This window comes from Buceros rhinoceros, unplaced genomic scaffold (assembly GCF_000710305.1).
Source record: "Buceros rhinoceros silvestris isolate BGI_N320 unplaced genomic scaffold, ASM71030v1 scaffold5610, whole genome shotgun sequence".
NCBI lineage: Eukaryota > Metazoa > Chordata > Aves > Bucerotiformes > Bucerotidae > Buceros > Buceros rhinoceros.
In genome coordinates this window covers 86,684-106,956 of record NW_010391240.1, presented here as the reverse complement: position 1 = coordinate 106,956, position 20,273 = coordinate 86,684, and the positions used below count along the sequence as shown (strand labels likewise).

The following is a 20,273-nucleotide window of genomic DNA, read 5'->3' as shown; positions in this document are numbered from 1 at the left end:
TCTTGTACATGGCACGAAGCGGAGGGAGAACACACCAAGCTCAGCCATGGAGTTAGGAAATTCAGTAACACCGAATGGAAAAGGGAGCTGGAGATTGCTAGTAGTAAACTTGCCAACCAGGTTAAAGATTGTGTAAAGATTGTATGTGTTTTCGTAGCGGTGGGCCATACGGGATGTTTTTGAGTTTACGCTCGTATTTCAAATACTCTGGGAAATGTCTGACATGTGTGGGCTTTTTTCCAAACAGCCAGATGTTACAATGAGTTGCTCATTTATAAACCTGCTGATGGATGCATGGAATGTGTACTCAGTAATGACAACAATGCATAAGTTACTGCATTTCAGAGAAAAAAGGCAATTCTTCTTTCAACACTCTGATTTCTCTTCCAGACAGCCTTCTTCACCCCTCACCCTAGGATTCCTGTAAGTAACAGCTCTAAGAAACACGGCCTCTGGCTGCTTGCCTCTTGTATCTGATAGACACACAGCACCTTAGTGTTCTGCATGTGTTATTTAAATGCTTGCAGTAAAGAACTCAGCTCGAGTCTGGTTCTGGGCGACTCCACCACTGTAACCAGCCATGATAAGAAGTCCACGGCTGTCCTGGTGACAGTGGCATCCAAGGCAACTGTGGCCGGGACTCAGCTGTATGCTGATGTTAAATGACGTTTAGAATTATTTCTCATTTGCAGCACAGTGGGAAATACCTGGCATTACATAGGATCAACCATTGGTATGTGAATAAGCTTGTTAAGGACCATGAGGCTTTACGTCGTGTATAAACGGCAGAGGCAGGTTGTAAGAGGGCCTTTAGAAAAGAAAGTGCATGTGGCAGGTTCTTCAGAGGCCGAGGAAGGAAATTGGAATGTGAGGTAGTGCTGGAAATAGAGGCAATATTTCTTCGGTTCACTTTTCCCCTTGACTTGTAGTTTGCTGATAGATACACTAAGGAAATACGCAGGGTTGATGAGATCTTATGTGGTCTACAATCACAGAAAGAGTTCTCTCTTGCTTAGAGTGCATTACTCTTGTAAATGAGCTGCAACACAGTAAAGAATAAAAGGTTTGAAGAGTGTCAGCAGGTCTCTGAGATTTCTCCAGGTGCGCAATGGATGTTATGATGACACCGCAGCACAGTAGCACAGACCACAGGTCTGGATACAGCACTGAAGCTCTGGGAGGAGAAGGGGAACTAAGGAGAGTTGCCTTTGATTTGCATCTTTACAAATTAAGGTGTCAGCAGGTACTGATAAGCCTTGGGAGAATGTCCTGTGCTGTGTTAGAGAGGCTGCAGGAGCAGCACGGTGCTGAAAGCCGTCATACACCCTCCAAAACACAATACTTGCCATTGCTTTACGTTGAGTATGTGATGCATAGAACAGGGAGCGTCTTACACAGGCAGAAACTGGAAACACAGCCTGGATAGAAGGCAGCAGCACCGTTTCTCTATTTGCTTATTAATAGTTAAGATCATTTTAATTTAAAAGCACACCTTACTAATGCTCAGGAATAGAAAATCTCTGACCAAGTGAGACTGAGCCCCTATTTACCTGCCACCGTGGCTCCGATGGGTGTTTTGGGTGCAGCCTGTGCTGTGAGCCCCACAGCAACCTGCTGGTGCAGCAGAACAGTGCTGGGGTGGGGTCGGCGTCGTTTTCTTCCATGGGGTGCAGGGAACTTGTTCCTGTTTCTTTAGGCTAGTCAGTTAAAATCATTCTGTATTTCTTAGTGGTGGGATGTGTGAGAACCACAGCGGTGGTCAGGTGTGATGGCTGGAAAGAGGCAAAAGCAGTAAACCAGGAGATGGCTCCTCATTTTGCCCTCTCTCTCCCACTGCAGCTGGGCACAGCTGAGCCCCCACCTCATTTGCTCTCCTTTAACTGGCACAGAAATGACTAACAAACACGATAATTGAGACTACGGGAGGACACTGTTGAGAGCAGGTCTAGGAAGCTGTAGGCACTGCTCTGGCCCAGCTTGGTGGCAGCTGTTAGTTGTCACCATGTCATTTCTGTTCACTGAGCTGTAGGAAAGGAGTGAGTGACAGTGGATTAAGCCCCTCTGCCAGGCCAGAGGTTTTCACAATATGCAGCACTGTCAGACACTGGTAACAGTCTCGGCCGATCGTGGTGGGTTCGGCAAATTTGGAAGGAGTCACAGGCAGATTTTCTGACAGATTGGGCTAAGAAATGCTGCCGCTACCTATGTTTATGGCTGTGCAAGGACACAAGGCTGGAATTTTACTGATTCTTCATTACGATGCAAGTATCAAGGGAAAAGTGGGAGAAAGGAGAATATTAAAAAAAACTTCCTCCCTTTTCCTGTTGAGCTACTTCCTCTTGCAGTCTGGTTTTCCCTGGTAATACTTGCCCTTATCCCCACTCAGTAAGACCATCCCTGCCTACAAGTCTATTGCTGTTCGTCTGCGCTTTGTTGCTCTGCTCTCTCAAAAGGTTTCAAAGCTTGGAATGTCATTACACAAAAATTTCCAGGCACAACCCTGTATGTTTGCTGCACGGAACCCTTTGCTCGAACTACTTTAGGTGGTTCCATTATGTTTCAGGCCACTAGATGGCATCAGGGACTGCCTGGTTAAAAGTTGATTTACCGGGATGCTACTTGTAGAGTGAAATTCCTCCTATTATTTGTTACAGATGATAATATTTATTCATAATGCATAATAAATACAGACGTAAGTAATATTTATGCAGTTACATTTATTTTGTCTGTTAGAGAATCATTTGCAAATGGACTTTGAATTCCCAGGTGTTGCACAAATGATTGGCAAAGAGCTGATGTGAATAAAATTCAAGCTGATTTGTCTCGGGCTCTGCGGCTTGGCTGATCACTATTCCTTGCGTGTGCGTGTAGCTTAAATCACTGATGTTCTTACTCTTCCTTGATTGAATAATTGGAACACTTTGTATGATAAATAATGAATAAGTAATGATTGCTTTTGCCTGAATACGTGTGCTCATATAAATACACAAACATAGTGCCTGGTTTACTGCAGCTAGTTCCATAACTCTGGGCTGTTCCTTTTCAAGTTACAAAAAGCAGAAATGTGGATTTACTGATTATTGTTCTAGAGCTCAGAACAAAGCTGATGAACTTCCGTCTGAAACCATCTTCAATTTACTGTAGGGAGGAAGAACAGGTATCAATCGATCCTATTTGTCAGTGGTCCGTGAAATGATATCCTGACATTGCAGCAGGGAGCAGAAGGAGCATGAATGTGTGGAGATGTTAACAGATCACGAGATCAGGAAAAGCTGTGTAGTGCATGTCCCTGGATGTGCTCAAGATGACACCCTGAACGCCTTTCTCTTGTAGGTCGAATAGGGAGATATCTGCACGTGGGATAATCTCCCCAGCTGCAGGATGACATTAGGTCCTACAGTGGTGCTGGTGCTTTTGCTGTTGGTCCTTCATCTGGCCTTATAGCACATGGAGCTGAATTGATTTAATTTTGGAATGGTAAATTCTTAACTACTGTTCTCAATGAGGGAAAACTGTTCTCCCTTCAAATCAGACGTTTTTGGAGTTACTGTCATAACTGCTCAAAAAGTCTAGACAAAGATCTCCAAGTCTTAGTGTGTGATACCAATTTTAATTCATTGACCTCAAAGACCTTTGAAGAAGCTACTGTATGTCAGAAATGGACAACTGATTGAGAGAGCCCTCTTATCAAACAGGACTAGTGTGACTTCCAGCCATGGAGCTTTCACTTATGTCTTTGTCTTATGTTTTACATCAGGGTGAACCTGGACCAAAAGGGGAGAAAGGAGATCAAGGAACGAGCGGAGAACCTGTAAGCACAGCCAAGTGTTTCTTCGGTTGGTTTTGCACTTTAGCAAGGAGAGGACATGAGAGAGCTGCCTGTTTTGGAGAGAGAGGGTGGTACAAAGCTTCTTCCGTAGTTGGGATGCTTCTCTCGTGAGGAATGGCCATGGTGGTGCTTGGCTTTGTATTGACTGTAGGGGAAGCTACATGACTACATGAATTTAAGCACCTCATTTATAGCTCTGGGCCTTGGTAGCTGAAAAGAGGACTGTGGGATTTGCCAGACAGAGCTTGGCTGACAGGTTGCACAGAGTTTATTAAGGACTTTTAAAGTCCTTAATAAAGGCCCAGCTAAATTGTGCATGTGTCCATTCCATTTACCTTCCGGACTGCTCTTGTTCTGGATGGAGCCCCCAGGAGAGACAGAGTCCTGGCAGTCAGAGCCTCTGTAAAAACCACTCTTTCTTCTCTCAGTGGGAGGAAGGATAAACATCTCCTCCTGCTCAGGAAAAGAAAGGAACAGTTTTCTTCAGCTCCTTCACCTCTTCCTCTGATTTTGCAGGGATTACCTGGGGTCCCAGGTAAACAGGGTGTCCCAGGACCTACAGGAGTACAGGTAAGAGGGCTGAGCCTTGAAGAAAATCTGACGTGACCAAAGACGTCATGAGCCTTCACGGTCTATATTGCTGTAAATAATTCTTCCCCTACACACCAACAGCCCATTTCTCCTTCCTCATGCTGTAAGTTCTGGGACTTTGGCAGAGGGTCTTCTCACAGAGAAGTTCCTGCAGGATGTAGCCAAACCATTGCAGAGCACTCCGATTCACCCCCAGCCCATTTGACCTTGAATGCTCTGTGGCTCACGTGGGAAGGCTTTATAGTCACAATTCTCAAATTTTCTTGGCTCATGCATATGATATATGATTTCCAGTCATCACTGAGGTATGTTTTCATGTCACCACGGGAGGGCGTTCGCTCTGCCATCATCACTGCCGCGTGTCAGCTATTACTTGGGCACCAACAGCTTAACAGCTGTTTTAGCATTATGGAAAAAACCAAACCCGGTAATACCACGCAGTTTAACTAACTGGTAAATGGGGGACTGTTCAGTGAGTAGATTCTGTCCTGCCACAATCCTTAAGAAAAGGCTATATGGCACACTGGACTGGGACAAACCCTCTGGACTGTGGTCCGTGTTGACCGTTTCTAAACGGCTGTTGTTTGCATTTGAGAACTGCAGGCAAAACTTCCTCGATGCAGGGAGACTATCGCAGCTGAGCTGGAAATGAAGTAGCTGGTAGGCCTGAGGGTAGGAAGGAGTTTCACCCAGATGAATGCCTGCAAGTTTCAGCATCCTGTGCTGAGAAACAGTCTCTGAGCCGATCAGTCATTAGTAATTCTTCTTCTGTCTCAGGGGTTTATTTTTATATTTCATTTTCTCACTGCACAAAGAACTGGGAGCCTTTTCCTCAGCCGTTAAACTCCTCTGTGAATTGATTAACAAAACCCATCGCCTAGTGCATGTTCAGTCATCTGGAAGTCTTTTTGTCTGGCAGGCAGTCCCATCTCAATCAGCCAGTATCTCCCTTCTTTCCTCACAGGGTATAAAGGGGCAGAAGGGAGCCCAAGGAGAAGCCGGAGCCCCTGGAGAGACTGTGAGTAGCTGCTTCCCTCACAGCACTTTTTCCCTGGCAGTAACACACCTGAAGGGACACCAAAGTCAATGCCTGGCAGATTCGCAGTGCCAGGCTGCTTGTGCACAGGGCACATCCTAAGTTGCAGCTGGTAGAGTCGCTGCCTGCGGGCAAACAGGGCCAGCTGCACCACACAGAGCAACGCCCCAGTCAGCCCAGCTCTAAACTGCGCACCTTTTGCTGGCCAAGTCTCTCCCTCACTAACAAAATTCCCTCTTTTCTGGGCGAGGTGCCGGCTGAGCTCGTTCCTGCACTGCGCTATCAGCCAAGCCCAGGCAGCCGGCTGGAGCAGGGAGCTCACTCCTCGTCAGCAGCCTGAATTAGGTTTTGATCACAGTTGGGTTTAGGCTTCCTGGTCAATTCTGTGTTCTCATCACATCACATGTGCAGGCTCATCACCAGAGGAATCATCACATACCACTTTTTGAGGCATGTGTGGTAGGGAGTGCTGCTGTGGTCTGACGGGGTGTTAGGAACAGCGAAGGATTCAAATCCCGTTTTATTATTGTGAGGGCGCATAAGCCCTTTGCAGCTGAATAAAAGGCCACGTACTTACTTTGCAAGCAGAGAAGGAACAGCTGAAGAACTGTCTGAAATAACGACTGAGAGAGGATATTTGTGTCTGGGAGAAGGAGGAAATGGGAAATCCAGATTAAGCATCCCAGAGCACTGAAATTTCTTCTTCCACTTTTTTGTTCATGTTTTCCATGGACTTGTGCTTAGCTGTGGTGTCCAGCAATGCTTTCACCCGCAATTCTGAACTGCCTGTCCCCAGCTCTCTTTCACTCTTGGTTGAAAGACTCCTTAGTCTTTTTAGGAGGGGAAAAAAAAAAGGCAAAATATGTCCCCCTTCCACTAAACCTATGCATTGGTTTTTTTTCTTTGTATATCCTGGTGTCTTGGGGGATGTTGATGATAGGGATATGCAGGTATAGGCAGACACTTTTTCTTTGCCATCCTTTATGAGACAGCCACTGCTTCGAGTGTTTCGATTGGCTCGTAGCCCAGTGACTGTAAATAACACAGAAATGAGGAAACATTTAATTCTCTTTCAGTGAGCCAAAGGCAACAGCTAGACAATAATTTTGTCAAGAGCTGTGTTGATTGTCATGTGAAGAACAGATTCTCATCATCTCCCAACTGTTTGCATTGTCCTTCTGCAAGATATTGCTGCCCAGCCCTTCCAGTAGATGGAGTTTCTCTTTACTCCAAGTCAGACAGATTATTTCAGTCTCCTGATGGAAGTGTTTTAGATAGTCTGTCTGTTTTAGTCCTAAATGAGTTAGGTATGCTAACAGAAATCCTTTTCCTTCCAAAGCTGTAGTGACAGATGACCCCAGGCCAGTTCAGGGGGATAAGCAGCTACAGAGGTACCAATCTAAAATCATAGAAACCTCAACCTGATACGGCCAAGTTCAGAGCAAGGTGTCTGAAGATAGCCTGGTAACTCCAAGCACATGTCTCTCTGGGGACATAAATCCCCAAATACATGTCATCTCACGTCCCATGCATTTTTTGAAACACACATGGGCTTTCCCTCCCTAAAAATCTTTCTTCTGCAGACAGAAAAGACTTGAAATTCAGAACTACAACGCTCTGAATGGTTTGTGCTGTTAATCTATTTAATGTAACTGAGTTTGTTCTCCAGAGCAGAGAAAGATAGAACTGTCAACAAAGCAGGTTTTGTTGACCTAGATTTTTATTTTACTAATATATCAACACACTTTCCTCTGTTGTTTTGATGTTTCAGGCCCAGACTTTCCTTCCTGTATCTCAGCTAGATTTAGGATTTATTTTGATGGAAGATAATTTTAAGCTCCCAAAGAGAGTTTTCACCTATTTTAAAAAGTTTCACAAAAATGCTTTTCTTTTTTCTTTTTTTTCTTGCTTTGTGCTTGTACAACATCTTGTCTGACGTGAATTCCAATCTCACTTGGAACATCTTGTTCCTATGGTTTTGCAAGCTGTGAAATGCATATGCACATACACTTCATTTTCTGCAAACAGGGTGCGACTGGACCAGCAGGGCCCCCAGGTCCGAGAGGCTTGCCAGGAAATGTGGTACGTATGCACCAGTGTACTTGTTTTCCCGACTGTGCCCTGATTTCATTTAAGAGGTTTAGTTTTCCCTTCCACAGGGTTTATTATCAGGTTCAAAAGGTTGTGTTTCATTATGCTTTTCTCACGGCTGAATTGAAAGATCTGGAGGCACCTGGGAATGGTGTATCCACGAAACATTCCCATATTCATTGGTAGCAAGAGGGAGGCATGGAGATGTTTCATTCCTTAACAAATTGTCAAAAGCAATTTTTGATGCCAGCTCTTTAAGAGAAAAATGCCAGTGTTTATTGTCTCTCAGGTTTTGTTTCTTTGCCTCACTTTCATTTGTCCTCTCCTTTGGAAACATAACTTCTTGATACAAAAATGACTTGGGAAACACCCATTTTTATTATGGAAGCGTGTAAGTATTTGATCCTACAGTCAGCACCTTGAAATCAATCCTGTGCCCTCCTTACCTCGGTAGATGTTCATCAACATTATTAAGTCGTGCATGACAGCGCATTTCATGTTTGCAAAAAAATCTTTGGACTAACTCAACTCCCTGCTCCACCAGTGCGGAGTTCTTTCCAGTGCCTGGGGTTTCTCTGAGTTTACGTCGGAGCAGACGAAAGACAGCAGTTAGACCCCGTGTTTTCATGTGTTCGCGTACAATGGTTTAGCACAGAGGGCTCTTTGAGGCAGAGTTCATTACCTGGGCAGTCCGGGAAATTTTAAATTGCCTTTCTACTAATTGCTCAGATTCATTGGATTTAATTCATTAATGGAGTGATTTAAGTTCAAACCAAAAGATGGTATCTAAAATTAAGACATTTTCTAATTTCACATTCTTTTAAGCAAACTTCTTTGCCAGTAATGCCAATATATTACCTGTGAAACCTAATGTGGTCAGAAATAATTTTTACTGGAGCAGAAAGGAAAATAACTATTGCATACATCATGTGAGGAGGTCAGTCCAGTCTTACTGGTGCCAAGACATCATTTCACACCTTAAAATGGAGCACCACTCCATAATGTGGTTTGGTGAGTTAGGAACTCCAAGTGTTTGATTTGGAGCTCTAAATCATCTATATTTTGATGAGGAATCCTTTGAGATCTGCCAAGACGTGAAAACGATTGAAAACTGGTATAGAGGGTAAAATGAACACAGCTATGTTTTCCAGTGTACAGCTTTGGAAAGCAGTAGCCATAAAAAATTAGTATTGTGAGACTTCTGGTTTCTCTGATACAGAGATGATGATTGGGGGGTTGTTGGTAATGGATTAGGAACTGCTGAGGATTTCACAGAATGAGAAAAAATAGTTATGGGTAGAAGGAGAATGCACAAATGTGGGATTAGCTCAGTTTCTGCTTACACTCTTCATCTCTTTCTTATATTGAAAAAAAAAGCTCCTGTAAGCACTTGGTACACAGCTCTTCTGCCGTGTTCTCCGCGTTGCGGGTTGTCTGTACCGGGAAGTGTAAACCAGGTAGAAATCCTTGAGATAGATTGTACCGAACCCACAGATCTATCCATTTGCTTTAGGATGAAATACTGCCTAGAAAGAAAGTTTTAAGCTTGAATTTTCTTTTCTCTCCAGGGTGTGCCTGGACACCCTGGACTACCAGGAAAGGAGGGAGAAAAGGGGGAAAAGGTGAGCTTGTTCTTTCATGGATCCCTTTATTTTCCTCTTGGGCATTTTAAGTATCCTGGGACAGAAGCAGTCTGAACTGGAAAATTCATTCATAGGTCTGTGGGTGGTTAAGACACATAGGCTCGTTAGACTGTCTTGTCTGACCTCCTCCGTTACTCATGCTGTAAGGTTTTCACCTGTAATTAACCTAATAAAACCTTTGAGATACAAGTGGTTCCAGTGAAGTCACTGCTACACGTTTTAGAATGATGCTCTTCTGCTGTCCTCATCGCCTGACAAGAGCATGGATTGGGTGAATGAATTTCATCACCGTAAATCCAAAGCTGGGTGAAAAACTGGATTTCGTGTTAGGAAGTTGAGATTTCTGCTTTCCTGATAAGCTGTTGTAACAGGAGCATTGTTGGTTCGGCTTTCCAGAGCATCCTCGCTCACCTTTTGCCTGCCTTGCCTAACTGTAATGTCCCCTGTCACAGCTAGGCAGCGAGCTTTCCGACGTCACGGGTTTGTGGTTTGCTCATACGTTGCCCAGTGCCCAGCATGATGGAGTCCTGATCTTTGTTTGCTGAGTACAAATGATTAATCGGAAACATGGCCTCAGATACGCATATATATGGGGTTTAAAAGGGGGTGAATCCCAGCCCATTCAGTCACGTCATATTCCAGATTACTGAGATCTACCTCACGGTCATGTGTGGACCAAGGGCTCTCTCATGAAGCTGTTTTGCAAATGCCCTGAGATTACCGAAGAAAAAATCTCCCTGTAAAAGAGGTTTCCGATGATACCAAGAGGAATTCAGATGAAGAGGCTAGAAAAAATGTGTATCAGTCCCAACTGAGACAGGACTGGTCTTTAGTACACTACTAAGAGTTTTGATGGATTGTCTTCCACAGGGTGATCCTGGGAAAGAAGGAAAAGTGGGTTCACCTGGGCCCCCTGGGCCACCAGGACCTGGTGGAGAGCCAGGTTTGCCTGGTAAGGGTAAAGATGGAGAACAGGTGGGTACTGGTGAGCTTTGCAGTTGAGTACTTCAACGTGAGACAGATCAGCATGTCTTGCGCAGGAGGGTGCACTTGCGGTAGTTAGGCTGCGTTGTCACCAGTGATCGTTCACAGGCTGTTGTCTACCTGAAGACACGAAAGGCCTGGCTGTGCAAGGTGCTGCAGACCACAGTGCGGCATCCAAAAAGGCAGAGACAACTGAAGCTGCATTTCTGAGCATCAAACCCCCTTTGGCGTGCTACGGTGGCCATTGGATATGTGACAAGGAGTCACCGTTGTCATTATGACCAGTACAAAAATTAATACCTTGATGGAAGTTCCCTAAAAGCATTTAATTCTAGCCACATTAGCAGGTTGTTTGATTTGCTTGTGTGTTATCAGGACAACATAAAGATGGCGTGAAGCAAGGAGGGTGGTCATGGGGATGGGATGCTTGCTGCCTTGACTGCCTCAAAGTCCAGGTTCCTGTTGGGCTGTATGGTGACTGTTTTCTGGTCTTTGCTCTGTCCCTGCAGGGGCAAAGAGGCCCACCAGGCTTGCCAGGACCCTTTGGCCAGAAGGTGAGCACGGACTTTGTCGTGGGCTGCTTCGCTCTATCACTGAGAGTGGAGAAAACGTTATGGTGAAAACACGGTCTGTTTTTCACTGGGAAGTAGAGTTTGTGAAGCTGTCACTCAAAAATGCACTTCTAGCCTTTTAGGAGGTTCCTGTCTGTGTTATTCCAGTATGTCTATAGATGTAAATATTAGGATACAAATTAGCTGGGTTCGCTTCCCACACTTAAAATTTCTTCCAGCATTATGTGAATACAACATAAGGGCTAAATGCAGATGTTTTCAGGGAAACTGTAACGGGGGACCTTTAATCCACACAGCTAGAGAGACATAACAGAGCTAAAGGATGATCTGCTCCTGAGACCACCCCACCTGTCAGCCCCTCAAAGAGCACTTCACCAGAGCACTCGTTTCCTTCACCCTCTTGAAGGAGGATGTGAATTATTTTCCAATGGCACCTGATAATCCTGGTTTGCCATCCTGTGTTGTAGTTAAGGCAAAGACTAGCTAGTTGATGCTAATTTCTGCAGCTCAAAGTAATGTTTATTCACTCATAAGTACACAGCAAATAGAGAAAGGAATAAAACAGCCAAAAAACCTTTGCTGCTGGAAGCATCTGGATTGCGCTTGAACCTGCAATTGGACATGTCAGAAATGCTTCTCTTTGAGAAAATGGTGTCCTGATCTGGATTGGAAGGAGAATAGGATTTTGAAACAGATTCTGAAAATTATATAAGGAGGAATATAGCAGTATGAGACTAGATCTGTCTAGGTCCCATGTTTTTGAAATAACTCAACTGCTCTCAAATGTTTCCTTTTCATTTTGCTGCGTTATATATGAACACACTGTCATCTGTTGTGTATATCTTTGACAGTTCAGGACACGCGCACAATAGTAGACACAATCAATATAAAAGTCAGAAAAAAACACTAAAAGAAATCCCATGAAATATTCTATTCAATATCCACACAAAATGGTAAGAATCCTAGTCGTGCGTGGGAAAATACTATTGACTTCTTGTATTGAAATTATGTTCTTGAATAAAATAACAGATAAGGGATCTGCTGGAGTGTTTGAGCTAATCAGGATATATTTTCTATCACTGTCCTTGCAGTAATATTTCTTTGTAATATATAATTAATTTAAGAAGAAAGAAAGAAAGAAGTTAGGAGATACTGCAGATTGAATATTGGGTGGGCAGAATCCACGAGTAGCAATTTTTCTGTCATGCTTTTATATAGCTGGAAATAGCGTAATATTAAATAACACTGTGAGATTCATAGTTAGAAGTCTACTTACCAACATGAGACAGAATCTCACAACTGCAATACAATCCATAAAAATCTTATTTGATTTCGTCCTATAACAAGAGAAAACACGTTAAATTTAACTATTGCAGCTGAAGTCTTTGTCAACCCTCTGTCTGCGACGCCCATTAAGCAGCACCAAGTAGCTGTCTGTGCTCTGCAGGGTTTACTACTGCACACCCTGTTCTCTGGAAGAGAGCTCTCTCCTTTTGTTGTTTAGAACTCTAGTGAGAGTGGTAAAGCTGTTGAATTATTTTACAAAAAATTATTCAGACATTTCAGGGTCTAGGCCTATGCTGAAGAAGGAAAGGAGTATGTTAAGATGTAACTAAACAAACCCTAATTCTGTCTTTTTTGGATGAATGATCTGTTTTTGGCAGTGTTTGCAGTTAGCCATCTACCACAGAAACACAAAGAAAAGCGCGTTACCGTGCTTAGTGTTTCCCCAAGCCAAGGAGGGCGCCTAGAACCCTGCAGGCAACTGCAAGTGCTGGAAATGGGATGCTGTGCACTAAACTGGGAACACTTGTAGAAGCTGCGTTCCCACTCAGCTATGGGATGTGGTGCGCTGACATCCTGTGAGCGCTCGCAGAGGTGGGCGGGGGCTTGTGTGAAGGAAGGGGGAAGTTTTCTTGGCATGATGTGACAGTAACGGGCCACATCCCTGTGATGCCACTGTGATGCTCTGAGATGCCTGTTCCTCTGTGGGCAGGATCAGCTTAGGATGTATCAGTGTTACGTTCTGTTGTAAAACCTGATGGTATTTTCTCCTCAGCGCACAGAGCCTTTAACTTCTTCCTTTGTTTCAGGGTGAGAGGGGAGCTCCTGGCCTCCCTGGACAGCCAGGAGACAGAGGCGTGCCGGGAATTGGGCTGTCTGGACCCCCTGTAAGTAGCAGGTCCTGCTGCAACCTGTAACACCGTGAAAACTTACCCATCACCATCGGGGGAACGTGTTGCTTGTGCTCAGTTGTGCCAAGAGCCTGTGGGACATTTCGCCCCCTGCAGGTGCAAACCACAGACTAGTGCAGAGGCTGCCGCTTGTAGCTCGAGTGTCTGCACATCTGTTGTGAGGGCTCTGGATGCATTCGGTTTTAGCTGAAAGGTAGAAAAGTGCTCTAGGATTGCTCCTGAGTTTCATGCATCATCCGGACACGTTGGCTGTGGTTGTGAGCCGAGATCTGTGCTGAGCCAGCAGCTCTGCTCTGCTGGGTAGATGTAACCTTGCTGTCACCCTATTCGAAGGGATGAGTGAGATACACCTGCCCGCATCAGTGACGTAGTCAGCGCTGATAGGGAAATACAAACTCAGATCGCTTAAATCGATGCGTTCCAAGAGAGCCAGTGTCCCCGTAATTTGCCACAAATAGTTAACTGGACCTCATCCAGCTTTGCCCTCATCTCCCGCTTATCAGTAGGCCACGAGGTGTATCTGGGAGTCTGCTCTGGAAAGTTTGGATTTTCGTGTTGATGAGGTTTGATCATCCCAGTACTTGTCGCATCCAACCCTTCTTGAGGAGGTGAGGATTTGGGAGTCTTCTGACTGTAGCCCTGCTCAGAGTCCTCCAGACAGGCACTGAATTTGTGAGTAAAATAGGTTTAGGAGGAAGCCAACTCTATTCCTAGCTGTAACAGCTAGAGAAACTCTGAGATCTTGCATTCTTTTGCAACCCCTTGTACATGCCAGGCTCCTGGACCAATCACAGCCAATGTTCTCATGCTTTGGTTATCTAAATGTAAGTTTCCCAGTAAGTACAGGGAATTGCCTTGAAATGATAAGTCATATTGCTGTGTCATTCAGGTTGACCAATCTAGCTCTCTGAGGGGTATCGCCACGTGATATTTGCTTTCACCACGCTCAGTACTATCATCTAAGGCAAAGCAGAGCGGGTCAGTCATGTTTCACACCGTGACTGAGTCATGCCCTTCCTGGTTCTCACATGGTTACTGATGACCAAAGATTTGCTGGGTGGTGTTCACTATATTTATCTAAGGAACAGTGAGGTTCTTGCATTTCTTAATGTTCAGTCATTAATATTAAAATAAAATTAGCAAATTAGTATCTGGCTTCTTTGAAAGTCACTAGGCTGCGGCTAGTTTTTAATTATTGGTTTTTAGATTCAGTACAGGGGTAGATGAGTCCACTTCTGCATCCTGATGTGCACCAGGTGACAAAGTTAATCTTCACTGAGGCTTCAGCATTTGCATATCCATGAATACAAATAACAAAGCACTTGACTCCAAATGTAGACATCACTTCTTTCACCCTAGAAAGCTGCTTGTTTCTGTGTCATCATTGTTTGACCACTGTCAGGATGAGTAGCCTCCTGCATACCACACTACTCACAATTGATTCAGTTTTTATTTATTTAATCTGCTTCAGTGAATACTTTTTTATAACAAGTATTATGATGGTTTCCTCCACTGTAGGTTCATCACAACCTCAGCTCTAGTGCAAAGACTCTGGAATTTGAAAAATACTGTAGAACCTTGAATCCATTAGGCTTTCACAAAGACTGAGCCCCACAGGAAAAAACGGAATAAAGTCAGTGGAGCTGCTTCAGTGCATATTACACACCAGACTAATCCCTTTCTAGGGCTGTAACAAAACTGTGTTTATAACACTTTCAACTTCAGAGCTGAGAGCCAGCAACCGTTTTTAATCGGAGTCCTCACCCTGTTTCCTCCTCTGCCCTTGACCTCTCCCAGGCTTTGCTCCCTGCATAGAAGGACGAGGATTTTTTTATGTTGTCTGGTAAAGTATTGAGTTTCTATTTACATAACACTGAGCCATAGACTGAGTATGAGCAGAGTGTGTTCAACCCAGTTGCCAGCACCCAAACCTCTCTTACCGACCAGCTCATCTGGCTTGAAACTCACTAAGATTCAATGACACAAGCTCAGATTCATGAGGACGCTCACGCTGAAGAGCGTTACAGACAGGATTTAATGAGAACGTAGTAAATGAGATTACATTAAACTGGCAGCCAGTCACCAGAGGGGTTCCCCAGGACTCAATTTTAGGGCCAGTGCTCTTCAGTGTTTTTATAAATGAGCTGGATGCTGGAATCAAATGTATATTAAGTAAGTTTGTGGTTGATACTAAACTAGGAGGAGCTGCGGACTCCCTTGTGAGTAGAGAGGCCTTACAGAGAGATGTGGACAGACTAGAGAGCTGGGCAATCACCAACTGTGTGAAATTTAACAAGAGCGAGTGCTGGATTCTCCACCTGGGATGAGGTAACCCTGGTTACAGGTACAAAATGGAAAGAGCTCTGGAGGTTTGGGTTGATGGCAAGTTGAATATGAATCAACAGCGTGCCCTGGCAGCCAAATGGGCCGACCGAGTCCTGGGGTGCATCAAGCCCAGCATCACTAGCCGCTCCAGGGAGGTGGTTGTCCCACTCTACATGCCACTGATGTGATCCAGCTCAAGTACTGCTCTGGGTGCATCAATACAAGAAGGACATCAAAGTATCTGAGCGTGTCCAGAGGAGGGTCACCAAGGTGGTGAAAGGTCTCGAGGGCAAGATGTATGAGGAGCGGCTGAGGTCACTTGGTTTGCTCAGCTTGGAGAAGAGAAGGCTGAGTGGTGACCTCATCACAGTCTACAACCTCCTCAAGGGGTGCAGCACAGGGGGAGGTGCTGATCTCCTCTCTCTGGTGACCAGCGACAGGACACAAAGAAATGGAATTAAGCTTTATCAGGGGAAGTTCATATTGGACGTTAGGAAAAAGGCTCTTCACTAAGAGAGGGTGGTTGTTCGCTGAAAAAGACTGCATGGGGAAGAGGTCATGGCCCCAAGGCTGTCAGAGTTCCAGGTGCATCTGGACACTCTGCTCTTATGCAGTCGTGCAAGGAGCAGTGAGTTGAACTCAATGGTCCTTATGGATCCCTTCCAGCTTTAGATATTCTGTGATTCTATGGCTCTGGTGATGAAGTGCAGGGCTCAGTCAGACAAGCAACATGTTAGCAAACAGTTGACCCTTCTGGTCCCTTTTTCTCTCTCTCTTTTTTTTTTCTCTCACTTTTTCTATCATGATCCACCTCGATTTCTTCCTTACTCTGCCTTTGATCCTTCCCTTAAACATCCTGCTGTGAGTATTGCTCTCTCCAAAAACATGTGTGAACAGCCTGTCAGACTTACTCCTTTTCCTCACCCATTTTTCTCCAATTGTTTTTTTTTATCTTGGTGCTTCAGGACCTACCCTTGTCAGCCAAGGGGGATGTTAAATTTAAGTGTTTTGATTGCTGTGTCTTTTCCGTTTGCAGGGCCCTGTGGGACCCCCAGGAGACAAAGGGTCATTGGTACAGTATGTCTTTCTAACTACACCCAGATTTGATATGGGAAGGGGACAACCACATTAGTTCTGTTTCTACCAGTGGTTTCATGATGGCAGGTTTAATTAACTTTCGCCCAGGGATGGCAGGGTCACAAGGTGGCTGGCCTTCCACGAGGGACTTCTCTTGTGCATTACCAGCTACTTGTCTGCTATACTGAGTTGTGAAAAAGAGTTGATGGAGACTCTTGGCTTGGTAAGAACTCTTCCTTACCTGTTAATAGTCCCACAAAAGAAAGAATGACTCACGAGCTTAACATTTCGTGCAAAAGAAGTATTTCAAGGCATGTAATCCTGCTATGCCTTTTAGCCAAGGTTTAAAATTTTTAAACCATTTCTAAGCATTTTTTGTACTTAAATCTTACAGAAAACCCTGCATTTCTGTAATCACCAAGCATACTTTGATCCCCAACATGCAGTCTTACAAGGATACAATCCATCGGTTGAAACAATCGTGTCTGTACCATGGTCTCAGTATACACCGGCATCAATTTCTAGCACCACAGCTAGTCCTAGCCAGTGTATTAGCTTGGCACAGAGGAGCTGGACCTTCTTTTCTCCTGTACAGTCCTGTATTCAGCCACATTTTCTCCCTGTTCATAAACTTGCCTCCTATAAAGAGGAGTCATTATGAACTTTCCAATCAAGTTATGTGACACTTCAGTGATGCACGTGAAGTCCCTTGAGGCACAGAAAAGACTGATACTGTGACAGTGCAACATGAGATCCACATTTTTTTTTCCCTTAAACTCTCTCATAGCTGTTTAACTGCTGGTTAATATTTTCCTGATATCCTGTGTTGAGGATTTATTCTTTTCAGCTAAGAAGCACCTCGGAAGTACTGTTCACGTTACTGAGTTTGGCTGCTCTCTCTCTACCAGGGTCCCCGGGGTGTACCTGGTATCCCTGGACCACAGGGGCCTCCTGGCCAGGATGTAAGTGAAATAGAATTATAACTGCTCAAGAAATTTGCTCGAATCTAATTCCCCTAAAAATTGTGCTTATACTTAACCATGGTCATTAAGTGTTACTGGAATGATCCAAGGGAGACGACTCACAGAAGTGGAGTTCTCACAGGTTAGGATATCGGGGGGGAAATGGGCTAAGGAGGATTGTCTCTAGGAAAGCAGTGGACTTTACCACCGAACCATCTTGAAATGACTCCAGAGAAGGGGCTTAGCAGCGTACACTGGGGAACAATCCCTTCCCGGAAAGGATAATTATTAAGCTGTTTAGGGACTTCTTAGAAGATGCTGAAATAAGTAACCTGTAATATTTCTTTGAAAACAGGGCTACAGCTGTTAAAAAGCAATTTGTGAGTTCATTTTGCTGCTGCTGCTGCTGTGCATGAGAGGTGACACTTTAACCTCTTGGTGTGTTGTCCTCATTCCTGCCATCTTGGTGGGTGAGTCGTGCAGCTGAGCAATAGAGAGAAAGGTGGCAGCCTCCCGGTTGGAAACCTGACCCATCTCGCGGCCTGGCTTTGTTGCAGTGTTTAATCAGAAAGAGGAATAGGGAATTTTTCTCTGCTGGTCACCCAGCTCTGTGATGTGGAAATGAGTCCTGGAGGAAAACCAGCAAGGAGGCTCTGAAGATTTTGAAAGGCTTGATCTTTGGATTAGTGCCTGCTGAGGGAACACTGTGGGAAGGGGGCAGTGGCATTCTGTAACTCTCCTTCTCTGCAATGCTTTACGATGCTGTCGCATCTGTAATGGATACCACTTTTCACAAAGTCCATGGCAAGTGATTTTCAACCCTAATGTGGCTTTATTGACGTACACCAGCTGGCCTAAAGGCAGTACCTCCCTATGGGATGGATCTCCTTCCTCCAGAAGTGTTTGGAGAAGGTCAACTTTTCTTCCCACCTATTTTATCACAAGGGAAATGATCATGGCCAGGGTATTCTCTCACAGCCCATGATGGTAGAAATGGTCCTTTGCCTCCACCACGCTGTGACACAGAGCTGCCACAGATTCAGGATGGATCGTGTCCTGCTGACTGCCCCTAGATCTCCTTGCCTTGTCTCAGATGTTTGAGATTTTCAATCGAAAGGTTTTAAACAGGAGATACAATAGTTTATTACAACTGTATCATGTGAGGAGAGTGCCAGGGCCAGCTTTTCTGAGTCTCTTTCTGGCTCTACTCAGATCAGTGTGACTGGTCAGCTCCTGAAGAGGCTCTGGTACAGTCTTTACATCTTTCCTTTTTCCCGGAGAAAATTCCAAACAGAAGCATTCCTTATGGTACTTATAAAACACATCCTCTGTTACGCTAACTGTTCTAATTGCACTCTTTAGGTCTTTTAGGGGCTCTCTGGTTGATCACCTGTTAAGCAATTCTGCGTTTCAGGTAAATGTAACCACAGGGCACATCCCAACATTTCGTGGTGTAACATCAAGGACACCTTTTTGACGACATCCTGCATTTGCAGTTTCTCAATCTCCACTCCCATTTATGACTAGTACAAAGGATTTTTTTTGTTCTGCTTTTGCACTCTTGTATATCCGTGTAGTATGCCTGTATTCTTTGAAGCATCCCCATTTTTGTATTCTGTTGTGTTTAAACAGTATGTCATCAATTAAGAAAGCTCTGGTTTGAATTGCTAATCTGAATTTGCCATGCAACTCCCGAGCCATTCAGTGGCAATAGCCTAAATGACTTGCCTCAATGTCTTGGTTTTTGCTGTCGCCTGTGCAAATGTATTCCATGTTTTTTTCTGAGACTGGATAATTCTCTGAAATCACATTTACATACATTAGGTTACTCTCTGCATTACTTTCTCCAGTCGCAGACTTGTTAGATGCTCTTGCAAGTGCCTGCTATATGTTGTTGTATTCCTTGATACTGCAAATCAGATTTATAGTTGTATTTCGGGAGGCGGAAGAGTCAATACTTCTTTTGCAGTAGCATTTGCAATAGGCGAGAATTATCTCCCAAGGATGAACAGACTGGGTTTTTTTACATTAATACTTTCTAGCTTCTTCTAGTGCCTCAAAAGTGTATTTATGTACCATATTTTTTTTTGGCGGTAGCACTGCCCAAGGTCACTTTTGAAAACAACTGTTGGCAACTCAGTCAGATATCAAGAGTTCTGAGGACAGTGTCTTGTATTAGTAAAATTTGGGTCTTGAAACCCCTTGTCTAGGTTTACAGCACAGTCATGCTGGCTGAACTTTGTCCTGCTTCTCTCAGCAAAAGGCTTGGTGTTTATTTGTGCTCTAGAGTTCTCTATGTCCATAAATCCCTACAGATTCTCTTCTTCTGGGGCATATTGTCTTGACCCATATACATTATTTTCTTGTCTTTAAATCTGCTTTTTGCCCCTAATTAACTAAAGCTCCAGTTCTTAATGCTTAAAAAGTGCTTTCTCTAGGCTTTTTTGTGGTCTTTCATCCACAACAAGACTAACTACATATTGTACCTACTTTCATGCCCTCAATCACTCCAAATATTACTTGCTTTTGGAAAAAAGTAATCCCAATCACATGTAAAGCTGGCAGTACTCTTGTATCAAGTATTAAAAATGCATAGCCTCAAGTACCTTCTTTCTGAGAAATTGGCCAATCTCATATGCTGAGAGGTACAAGAACTATTTCTGTATGTTAAGCGATGGTATGTGCAGCTCTTCCAGCTGCTCCAGATCAGGTCCCTCCTGCCTGGCCTCTAGCGCCGAGGACCCGGAGTGGAGGCACGTGGCTGCTGCTTTCCCGTGTGCAGATTCAACCAAGAACGAAGCCGTGCACGAATCCCAAAGATACAGACATGGACACAGAGGACACTGACGTGGTTGATCATGTCAGTGGTCAGATTGCCACAGAAGACAAGCTAAAGCAACTTCAGCCTTCGTGCGATTCAAATGAATTTAACAAGGTTGCACGGTAGCTTAGTGTGGTTTAGGAGCGG

The 20,273-nt window shown here is 44.3% G+C and overlaps 1 protein-coding gene across 1 annotated transcript in view; it reads left to right on the top strand.

Annotated features, from left to right (window-relative positions):
• The first annotated feature begins 759 nt into the window (after window positions 1-759).
• Window positions 760-20,273, top strand: part of LOC104497517 — a 46,490-nt gene continuing 26,976 nt past the window's right edge. Inside the window, exons 1-12 of the mRNA XM_010140784.1 lie at window positions 760-872; window positions 3,758-3,811; window positions 4,346-4,399; window positions 7,485-7,538; window positions 9,116-9,169; window positions 10,061-10,165; window positions 10,684-10,728; window positions 12,840-12,917; window positions 16,303-16,343; window positions 17,191-17,305; window positions 18,677-18,719; window positions 20,088-20,248. Coding sequence (XP_010139086.1) covers window positions 760-872; window positions 3,758-3,811; window positions 4,346-4,399; window positions 7,485-7,538; window positions 9,116-9,169; window positions 10,061-10,165; window positions 10,684-10,728; window positions 12,840-12,917; window positions 16,303-16,343; window positions 17,191-17,305; window positions 18,677-18,719; window positions 20,088-20,248 — 917 coding nt within the window. The remainder of the gene's footprint in view (window positions 873-3,757; window positions 3,812-4,345; window positions 4,400-7,484; window positions 7,539-9,115; window positions 9,170-10,060; window positions 10,166-10,683; window positions 10,729-12,839; window positions 12,918-16,302; window positions 16,344-17,190; window positions 17,306-18,676; window positions 18,720-20,087; window positions 20,249-20,273) is intronic.